The following is an 11,305-nucleotide window of genomic DNA, read 5'->3' on the forward strand; positions in this document are numbered from 1 at the left end:
TTACACAAAGTATTTAGTTTAATTACATCAGAAGTAACTAATTAAATTACAGAAAAAATAACAGTAATCCCTTACTTTACTTTTTCAAGGGAAAGTAATTAAATTACAGTAACTAATTACTTAGTAACTAGTTACACCCAACACTGAATACGATTAATAAATGCTGTAGAAATGTTGTTTATTGTTACTCCATATGAACCCATAGTTAACTAATGTTAACAAACAGAATGTTTTAAAAATATAGGCTTAGATGTCATTTTGTTGAAATTACTCAATGGCGAGTCGCCTAAACAAAAAATGATTGTTTCATTTTTGTCTAGTGGAATAGGCATCTAACATCATCTTTTATATCTCAAAATTCCAATCAAACTTTTTCTGCTCGTATACGAAGACCACGAGCACCATGAAAACCCAGCTGATCAAATTCTCAAATGCAGTGTGTGCTCTTTTCTCCACATACAACTAAACCCCACCCCAACAGGAACTTCAACGGGCCCATTGGCTCTTCGTTGTAGGAAAGAAGACACGAACCAATAACGAACAGGCAACATGTCTCGGGCTGAACACTAGACCTGTTTCCATTCAACTGATGAAGTTTTACGGGGAATAAAAAGCTGTGTAGCAGCTTAAGAGGAAGTAGCGTGTCTAACAGCTTTACGCACGAACGCTTTTTCAGTTCTTTTAACTCCGTGCGCATTTACGCACCAGATGCGACAGTAACTTAAGCTGCACCAAAGACCCTCACCAGCTGAGATGGAGTGACCGTATGAGATCTCCTTCATTCTGCTTTTATAAACCTCAGTCTTCATCACCATCATATTCTTCAGATGCTGTAGATATGAAGCAGATTCTTAAAGCCACCAGGATGCCAACAGAGTCTCACCTCAAAACAGGAGGGAGAGGTATGGAAAACGAACAATAGCAACATATCGTGTGTATAGTCTTTTGTAAAAGTACGTTAACGTTACACTTTAACCCGATAAAACTAGATTCAGTGTGGTGTTAAACTCTAGCACATGTGTCATGCTTAACGAGACATAAACAACATTCATATGCATCTGAGTCTTTTACTGTTTACTTTCTTTCTTTGTCACTTTTCAGTTTCTTTTCAAGTAGCTTGAAGATTTGACTACAAACCCAATCTATAAGGTCTTAGTCACTGAAGCAGATATTATATATATATATATATATATATTTTTAAGTGTTTGCATACGTAGGCCTATGCATATACTTGTTATTGTTGTCTATTCCGTACATGTTCACCTAGTTATTTTGCTTTGTGTGCAATTGATCTTTATCCATTTTTAAAACCAGTTTTCTGCTTAACTTACCTGCTGTAAAGTTTTACGTTTCTCGTATCACCTCACCTCGTGCTCTCTTTCTTCTCAAGCAATAAAATATAAACTCGAAAACTGTATGTATACGATTCATATATTTATCGGTCAATTGCCACGTAACGTTCGGCATTTCAACATTTTAGTATTTATCATACTATGTTAAAATTTTATTACAATTTTATTTTGCGATAATGTGTAGACTACATGTGTATTTTCTGCACGTTTTTCTGTTCCTTCAACTGCAGTGCATTTTGCTCCGATCGCCAGCGCGTGCCGCGCAGAATTCCACATCCCACAATGCAACGCGTTCAACTCGCTTATTTTACGCGTTAATTGATGAGAATGGCAGAAGTAAAAAAATGTGAGACACTCTTTTTATTTCCAAACTGTGACATGACAGCTATTTAACAATGTAGGGAAAGTTTTTGGTCGATTTGTTTCAAATAGGCCTACTATTTTTAATAATTGTAATAATAATTTTTAATAATTTAATAATAATAAAAGTATTAAATATACTAGCTAAGCCATTGTCTCATCTACGTTTTTGTTTTATTTTGTTCATCTTTTGTTCACGTTCACATTGTTACAAAATTTAATTTTGACGACGTTTTTGACAATAATTAACATTTTGAAGCCCTTCCTTTATATCACTAACCTACTATTCTCTAAACTGTTCTGCTGTACACATGAACTCGGAAAGCTTTCTGTCCGTGCACAATCTGCACATGGAGTGTCAGATGCTTGTGTGGATTTGCATTTGAAACGCTTCTCTTCCACACAAAGGCCTTGCAGCTGCCTCTCAGCAATCTGCAATTGAATGTAGCCGCCCCCCCAACAAATGCCAGAAAAAAAGGTGTGTACACCGAAAATGTTTTTGAGTTGATGGTTCATGCAGGCCTTGTCAGTTTGTCAGGCCTGTACTGTAACCGACAGGGCTGGCTGAGTGACACTTACAATGTGTTTGTTTTTCAGTCATGTAAAACAACGAGCAAAGGGTACAGACCATACAATGGCATTTGGATGGCTCTTTTGCATACATTTGCCATTTGTGCTTGCACAGGCGTTTGTGTTGCAGATGCATGTGCTGTGGGCAGCGTGCAGGCGGCTTGTTATGATATTCAGCTGTTGGTGCATGCGTGTACATGAATGTGGGTTTGATGAGAAGTTTCATTTTGTTTCATTTCCTGCTTTGTGTCTTGGAGTGGAACCCTAATGTAAGAACAGTCATTTAAAGGACACCCGCTGTTCCGTAAATATTGCCAAAAGTCATTTTTGGTTTGTGTCTTTCTGTATTTGTAAAGTTCTTTCTGTGTAATGTTGTAGTACATAGTATATTTAACTCCGAATTGGCTTTCTTAAAGGGCTAGTTCAGCCAAAAATGAAAATTCTGTCATCATTTACTCACCCTCAGGTTGTTTCAGACCTGTATAAATGTCTTTGTTCTGTTAAACACAAAGAAAGATATGTGTAAGAATGTTGGCAATTTTCAGTTCTGGGACATCATCTACTACCATAGTAGGAAAACAAATATTGTATCTTTTTTGTTCTGTTGAACACAAAATGAGATATTTTGAAGAATTTAAGAAAACAAACAGTTCTGGGGCACCATTGACTACCATTTAAGTTTTCCTACTATGGTAGTCAATGATGTTCCAGTACTGAAAATTGCGAACATTCTTCCGAATATCTTTCTGTGTGTTCATCGGAACATAGTCATTTATACAGGTATGAAATAACATGAGGGAGAGTAAATGATGACAGAATTTTCATTTTTGGTTGAACTAGCCCTTTAAAATGTTTTGATTTCTGTATCACACTAATGTGATTTCTTATTAGTTTCGTGCCCAGGTAAAATATTTAAATATGACACTTTAGCTTGTGCTACACATTAAAGTAGTTGAATCCTGGTAAATCATGCATTAACCTTTCTAAAACATTTGACTGACAGTTTCAGCCTAGTGTACGATAAATGATAAAAAGGTAAAAATGTGCACACATTTCACTAAATTCTTTTTCGCTTTTTCTTTTCAAATTGTGCATGCACATTTTAATGCCCATTCGGTGCACGCGCAACATTTATACATTTCATATCTTTTTGCTTGAATCAGTAAACACCAACCTGTGAACCACATTTGTACTGTCCCGGTGGGAAATCATTTACAGGAATTACATTTGCTTCTGAAAACGTGAAGTCTAGTTTCTGTTCCATTATCGCCTCTGTCTGTTTTTGTATGCGAACTGTCCTTTGACAGAGCAGATCACAAGCTCATCACTTTCCATTGACACCCACCCACCGATTTCCTCTCCATCACTGCAGTGCCGTCATGTCACTGGCGATTACCTACACAATCACTAACATCCACTCTGCGTTTTCTCAACAGCACGATCAGCCAGTCTACAGCCAATCTCATTGGACGATCTTCCTGAGAAGTACCTGATGGGACAGTGGCCGCGAGAGCCGTACCATCCCCGGCCCTCCTCCATGAGTGATAAAGCCACACAGGTGAGACGATGTAAAACTGTGTGACTTATTGCGTTATGTTACAGATATCAAAGCAAACTAACAAGTGATGCTTTTCTGAACCGTTATTGCGATTACTTTGACCGACTGGTGTCAGAGAGATGTATCTATGAAGTCAGTTCAAGTTCACACATTCACAGGTGTCATAGAAGAGTAACCATGAGTGTCGTTCATCATCACATGATCTATGAACTAGAAAGATTCTTATGTCTGTTGTAGCATCACAAATTGCTGTATGACTAATTTCCTTTCATGAAATGTTTTGCTTGAAAAGTCTGTCCGTCTTAAAAATGTTTTTTTATTTTTTTATAATTGAATAGAGCAACATTTTCGTTGCATTTTAAAATGTGTGGCTACAGCCCATTTTACTTCTGTATTACCGAGTGAAAGAGGATGTGAGACAAAATGTTGGATTGTACTTTTATGCATCATGACACAATTGGTTTATGAAAATTAAAAACAATTTTAGAAATAGGGCTTGGTACCATCAGCTGAAGAAAAGTCACATTGGAAGCAACATTAATACAATGTTTACAAAGCGTTTAATGCATGAATTAATCTCACACGAGGAATTTTACACGAAGAAAGTTAATAGTGTAAAGTAAATTAATCCGGATTTGGGTAAATTTGAGGAGAAATGTTTGAGGTCATATTGAGATCGTCAATAATATTGATGGTTGATTTAGACATTTGTGAGATTTCTGAAGAATATCTGAGACGTGGAGAACTTAAATGTCCAGTGAATGAAATTTAGCGGCATCTAGTGGTGAGGTTGCGAATTGCAACCAACGGCTCACTCCACCCCTCCCTTTCGAAGTGCTACGGTGGCTGACTCAGGACTACGATGTCGTCACGTATTTGCTTTTTTGTCGAAATAGATAACGTATTTACAAAACGCGCTCTATAGAGCAGTTTGTCCCTTTAGGGCCACTGTAGAAACAACATGGCGGATTCCATCAAAGGGGACCCGCGTGTATGTAGATAGAAATGGCTCATTCTAAGGTAATAAAAACATAGTTTCATTATGTATAGTCTTTAAACACCTCTGAACACATAGTTATGTAGATTATATTGCATTTCTGTCAATAGGCCCTTCAAAAAGTTACACACTGGACTTTTAAGCAAACGTGTCCACAATCTCATTGATAGGAGAAATAACCAATTTGTGTTTTTTCTTTTGGGATATACAACCAGGGGTTTTACTTATTCATTTTTGGCTAAAATAACCATTTGTTTGTGCTGAGGCTTATAGTCACAACAGCATCACAAAGTCTTTGACTGCTCTGCAGTTTGGCTGTGCCGAGACCTCCGGTCCCCCCTAAAACAAAACACTCACAAAAGCCCCATGCTTCACGGCGGTCTGCTGCCATACAAAGTTTTTTTTCTGGTCTTGTGTGCAGTGAATTCTTTCTGGAGGTGCAGCAGTTTGCACCTGTCGCCCTGTGTGTGTGTAGGTGTGTGTGTGTACACAGTACCTAAGGGTTGAGAACGCACATGGCTGTGTATCTCCTCACCACCTGGCGCTCTCCGACCGTTCTTTGTGTGCCTGCGCTGAGCTGCCTGCAGCGACCTCCATACATATGCTAATGTGCCAACCGGCTCGCGGAGGCCTCGTCATCCCCGAGCGCAGAGAATGTCAAAATAATCCTGTTCCTCTCGACATCTCTTTCTGTGTCACACCACAGGACGGGGCTTTGTCGACAGTCGCAGCTTTCGTCATGGTTTAACATTATAAATGAATAAATGATTCGTGTTTTAAGAGTTCTCAAAGACCGTCTTGAAGAGAACATGAATTTAAGATTGACCCTGTTTATTCTTTTAATACTTCATGATCTTATCGTCGCAACTGTGCATCCGAGAAGGAAGATTGCGAGGTTTCATAGCTCATGAGATGAGTTTTTAGTTGCGTTACATTTTCTAGTAAAATTGCTTAAGAGACAAATGAATCAATAAATGAGTTACACGAAGGGTGTGGATGTGTAAATATTTTTTGGATTCTATCTTTTATTTTTACTTGAGTTTAGCTTTGCAAACAGCTTGCATACAATGAAGAAGTTTCTACATGCTTACTAAAACAGGTTGTAATTCAGTTAGGATGTAACCCAAGAAGGGAGCAGACTGTGTAGACAGCAGGTTTTTGGAGAAGAGCCAACATCTCTCCAGATCAAAAAGAGCTTCAGTTAAACCGTATAGCGACCCGCGATGACATTTAACTTCCTTGCACTTCAAGTTTATCTTCTAGCATACCATAAAATCAAAACGTAATCAAGAGCCTGGAAGTTCAAGTTGTAACACGACACGACAGGTTCCTTTGAAAAGTGAAGAATGAAGAAAGACTGAAGTTCATGTTTGGGGTCAGGATGTCCATCTTGTGTGGCTCTTTTTGTAGCTCAAGGTCTTTGTCTTATTATGGTATTGGTCAAAGAGACTCGTGGCATTAAAGTACCACAAGCATCCTGTTGTTGTTTTATGAGAAGCGGACTCATGTTGGTTATATGACTTTGAGATTATATTCTACAGCAAACAGGGCAGGAAAGAGATGGTGTTAAATATCATATACAGCTGACTTCTGTACACTGCACTCTTGTCTTGTTTTTTACGGTATAAATATCTTCACATTCTGATTAAGAGATATATTTACTTGAGAAGCAAAATGGTCTTGGTTTATGAAAAAAAATTATCAAGTGTGTACGCCTACCCTTTCGAAAAAGAAGTATATTTATTTAATAAACTAATACCGAATTTTGCATAAGGATATTTAATGTAGCAAGTACTAGTATAGTTGTAAGTGTAATATTTCAAGTGTACCTATTTAGTACTACATTGGAACTAAATTGGCCTACTTTTAAGTTTAGAATAGTAGCCTAAACTTTGAGTGCACAAATGTTTTGAGAAGTACACAAAAGTAGAGTTTCTTATTTTTAGTTTAAAGAAGTATAATACTAGCGCACGTAATAAACGGGTCAAATTAGGAAAACATAAACGCCAAATTTTGGGGGTTTGGGTTTTTTGGCGGTTAAAGGTCTTTGCACATACAGTCCGAGATTTTCGTATGCGTTTTTTCGTATTTGGCTCTCCTTTGAACGGTGTCTCTGAATTGCTCAAAAAGGCCACTCAAAACGCTTGCTACGGAGTGCGAAAAATGCAGAAAATGGAACCCGGTCCGAATTTTTTTATGACGGACGAAAATATCGGAGTCAGTGCGTATATGTGATTGACACAACGTGAGGTCGTATTTATTTTTTAACGTGCGGAAATTTCGGACGCAAATTTCGGACTAATTGTGCAATGGGGCTTAAGACTTAATATCTTTCATAATTTTCCTTTTCAAATAAAATCATTTTTCGCCAAATATTTTATTGTATTTGTTATGTTAAAGGTATGCAGGGTTAGTAGATGGGTGTTTGGAAAGCAGTGAAAAACATTTTTGGAAATAAATGTAGACTTACTCTAGATGTCAATTCGAACAAATGTGATAAGTATGAACTGTCTGTATTGCAGAAAGTGGAAATTTACAGTTTTGTTCAAGAGCACTTAAAGCCTTAAAACTGTGTGTGTATTTCACAGATATGATGCCAATAATATGTCAATCTTTGTCCAGTTCTGTGAATAGACTATGTGCTTGCCGTCAGAGATTACCTCATGTTTTGCTGTTTATTGCCATCAAACCAGCAACTTTTGGTTACCAAACCCAATGCTTTACGACACAATGTGCGCGTTTGTCTATATGATCTTACCCCTGTCTGATGTTTATTGTAGACGCCTGGCTTCTGGAGTGATGATGGAGGAGAGATGAACATACACAAGCGCTCAGCATCATGGGACAGCGCTGACCATCTCATGGAGGTACTTTTACATATAAAACACCTGCGTATACACATACAAACTTGAGACAGATGTGCAAAATATATTTTTGTGCAACATACTGTATATACTTTGATGTTGCTCTATCAACTGAGCTGCAGGAACATAGATTATATAACTACACATGAGTAGTGTAGTGATAGCTGTTAAAGTTCAAGTTTTGTGCTCCGTGTTCCTTCCTTCCTTCTGTTTCTGATGGTTAATGTGATTTGTAGATCACTAAACTCCGCCAGCAGCTTCAGCGCAGTTTGAAGGGAAGCCGCAGTGTGAAGGAAAAAGAAGACGTAACATCCACACAGCCGACACAAACACAGGTGCGGAATTGTGTGTGTCTGTGTTTTTTCTCTTGCATTACTTCTCTATGATCTGCTTTTAAATGAAAGTGTATTTATTTGTGTGTTTTTTCAGCCAAAGCATCTCTCAGCATCTTCATCTAATCCGCTCTTTTCACGGCCTCTCATATGTAGAATGCCCAGCAATAGTGACTGTATCAACCAAGAGTTAGAAAATGTGTTCGTCTGTGAAAATTGGGGGAGGAAGGAGGAGAAGGTACACACACACACACACACACGTTGGGTTTCCATGTTTTATGGGGACATTCCATAGACGCAATGGTTTTTATACTGTACAAACTGTATATCATATTCCCCACCCCTAACCCACCCCATAACCCTAACAATCACACACAACTGTCTGCTCTTTTAGATTTTCAAAAAAGTTACTTCTGTATGATTTATAAGCTTGTTTCCTCATGGGGACAAAAAAATGTCCCCACAAGGACAAGGATTTTGGATATTGCCATCTTTGTGGGGACATTTTGTCCCCATATCGTAGGGTTTACCCTTCCCACAAACACACGCGCACACACACACACACATAGCCGTAGGGTTTCTATACTGTACCACTACAAACCATATATTCTATGCCCTTACCCTAAACCTAATTCTAACCTTCATAGGAAAGTTTCTGCATCTTTAATAAAAATCACAAGGACATCGGCATGTCCTCATAAAATAATTATTTATTAATAATAATCCAAATGAACAATTTACAGTATCCACTGAGTAATATAGTTATTCTTGAAGATATGTAAGTGTTTGTATATTTGCATTTTTATTTATTGTATGTCTGTAAAGTGGAAATTTATCAAATCTAAAAAATACATTGTATTGCTTTTTTTTCACAAGGTGTACATTAGCGATACCAACTGTGAAAAATGTTTATATTCACAGTGATATAAAGCAAGTGTGTAATTTGATTTTTTACATAATATACCTCGCCTAATATGTTAGATTGTAATCATTTTCATCCAAATGCTCTTTCGTACCTCAATGCTTTATGAGAAGACATTGTAACAAGAAATATCAAACACACCTAATCCTCTCAGATTTATGATCTTAGTAACACCACAGGTTGTTTAAAAATGTCATTCTGCATATGTTCTTCTGGTTCAGGCGTTGGAGGTACGAGATGGTGGGCGTGCACCTGTTCCACCTATGCATCACAGTGATGTTAACCCTCACGACACAGAGGCGCAGGTCTCCTGCAGTCCGTGCGGCTATTCTTCTCCATCTCTGGACACTGAGAAAGGTACAACTAAAGCATACAAATGTCACGGCACATGAGTATAATAATCATTTTTGCGCTTAAGAGACTTCATTTTGCTTTTTCAGACTACACAAGAGATTCACCTGTCCCCCAACTCGCCTGCTCACCCAAACCCAACCACAGTTACACATTTAAACGTGAGCCTCCCGAAGGCTGCGAGAAAGTCAAAGTGTTTGAAGATATTGTGTAAGTACCTTCCTGTCCCTCTTGTAATGCGTACGGTCTCATGAACATGTTTTCAGACATTTTCTGAAATCTGACAATTTGGCCGGAATTGTGGTGTCCACAGCTGAAAATTCAGATCTTAAAATGTAAAGAAAGTTTACAGAATATAACATTTTTACTAGGGCTGTCAAACGATTAATCGCGATTAATCGCATCCAGAATAAAAGTTTGTGTTTACATAATGTATATTTGTGTACTGTGCTTAATAATTTTGTAGTTATTAACACATACACATACATGCATATATTTAAGGAAAATCAAAAAATTGATAAACATTTATATATAATTTCAATTATTAGTAAATATAAATAAATGCATGTAAATATTTCCTAAATATGTATTCATGTGTATGTGTTTGTATTTATAAATACAAAATTAATATGCACAGTACATAGATATATATTATGTAAACACAAACTTTTATTCTGGATGCGATTAATCGCGATTAATCGTTTGACAGCCCTAATTTTTACACAAAATGCGACATTTAATAGGTTGGAAATGGTTCTTTGCAAGTGCAGTTGCTATTAAAAATTGATTTTTATTAAAATATTTGTAAAGAATTTTTTTTCTACGTTGCCTTTGAAACACATTTACAGTTAAAACACCATAGTTTTACCAGTAAGGGATGGCATATTTTTCTCTGTCTGTTCATGAAATTTTGTCTTATATGATTCTTTTTTTCTCTTTAGTACTTGTAGGACACAAGGCTTTCCCATCTTCTCCTGTCCAGACAGAAACAAGGTGAACTTCTCTCCAAGCGGTTCAGCGTTCTGTCCCGTCAAGCTGCTGTGTTCATCGTTTTTCCCAGCAGAACGCACCGCTCGGCCCGGTTCTCTGGATCATCAGACCGCAGGACAAACGTCCGCCTTATTCACGGAGGCCACGGCACAAAACGGCTTCCATCCGGTGCCTTCTGAACACTGCAGTATTAGAAAGTGCCTGCTGCTTAGTTAGCCAATCAAATCTGACAAACTTTTATATGTAAGCTGTCCGAAACAACCCAGAGAAGAGACTTGCTAGGGCACGTCTGAAAAGGGTCGTACAAAAATCTCCTGTGTACTTTTTTAGCCTTTTCACACTGCACCTTTACTTAACCGCACAGCATCATCTAACTAACCTGGTTATGAAAATTAGATTTATGTTCTGTAAAAGGATTAGCTGACAAAATACTGTTCTCAATAGATCTTAAAGGCAAATAGCTCCGGTTAAACCTCCAGAAGGGCTGGGTGATAGTGCCAAACCTTTTCAGCCTTATGATGATATTCAATATATTTCTTGATATTTATTTGAACTTGCTCTGACCTGGCTGAAAACTGTGATTTTTTTCTCTCTCTCCTGTTTTTAACAAATCAGAGAACTGTCATTTCAACCAAACAAGTCGTTATTAATAAGTAACGGCAAATACTTTGTGAACGTTAAATATTTCATTCAGCCTTAACTTCAAATCCTCTGTACTGAACTGTGATAATAGCTCTGTGGGTTTTATGTGACATCGTTCTTTATCCATCAACGGTTCACTATACTGCTGGATCCTCGAATTAAAGTGACCTTAAATGCACAATATTTGCATATATTTACATGTGCTTCCTGTGTTTTTATTACAGCCTATCCCATCTTTGATTGACTTTTATAAAACCTGTATACTTAAATACTGTAATAAATAAAGGCAACTTTTGAACTAAAGTTTTTACGTTCATTGCATTATCAATGAACTTAAAAACTTTAGTCGAAAGATTGCCCTAATTAT

The 11,305-nt window shown here is 37.4% G+C and overlaps 1 protein-coding gene across 1 annotated transcript; it reads left to right on the forward strand.

Annotated features, from left to right (window-relative positions):
• The first annotated feature begins 538 nt into the window (after positions 1-538).
• On the forward strand, positions 539-11,208 carry LOC130557992 (glucocorticoid-induced transcript 1 protein). Its single transcript, XM_057340166.1, has 8 exons — positions 539-902; positions 3,719-3,840; positions 7,618-7,704; positions 7,938-8,036; positions 8,131-8,271; positions 9,177-9,312; positions 9,396-9,516; positions 10,248-11,208. Exons 1-8 carry the CDS (start codon positions 767-769, stop codon positions 10,510-10,512), a joined length of 1,107 nt encoding a protein of 368 aa, XP_057196149.1. The 5' UTR covers positions 539-766; the 3' UTR covers positions 10,513-11,208.
• Positions 11,209-11,305: the final 97 nt, after the last annotated feature.

This window comes from Triplophysa rosa, linkage group LG8, assembly GCF_024868665.1.
Source record: "Triplophysa rosa linkage group LG8, Trosa_1v2, whole genome shotgun sequence".
Taxonomy (NCBI): domain Eukaryota; kingdom Metazoa; phylum Chordata; class Actinopteri; order Cypriniformes; family Nemacheilidae; genus Triplophysa; species Triplophysa rosa.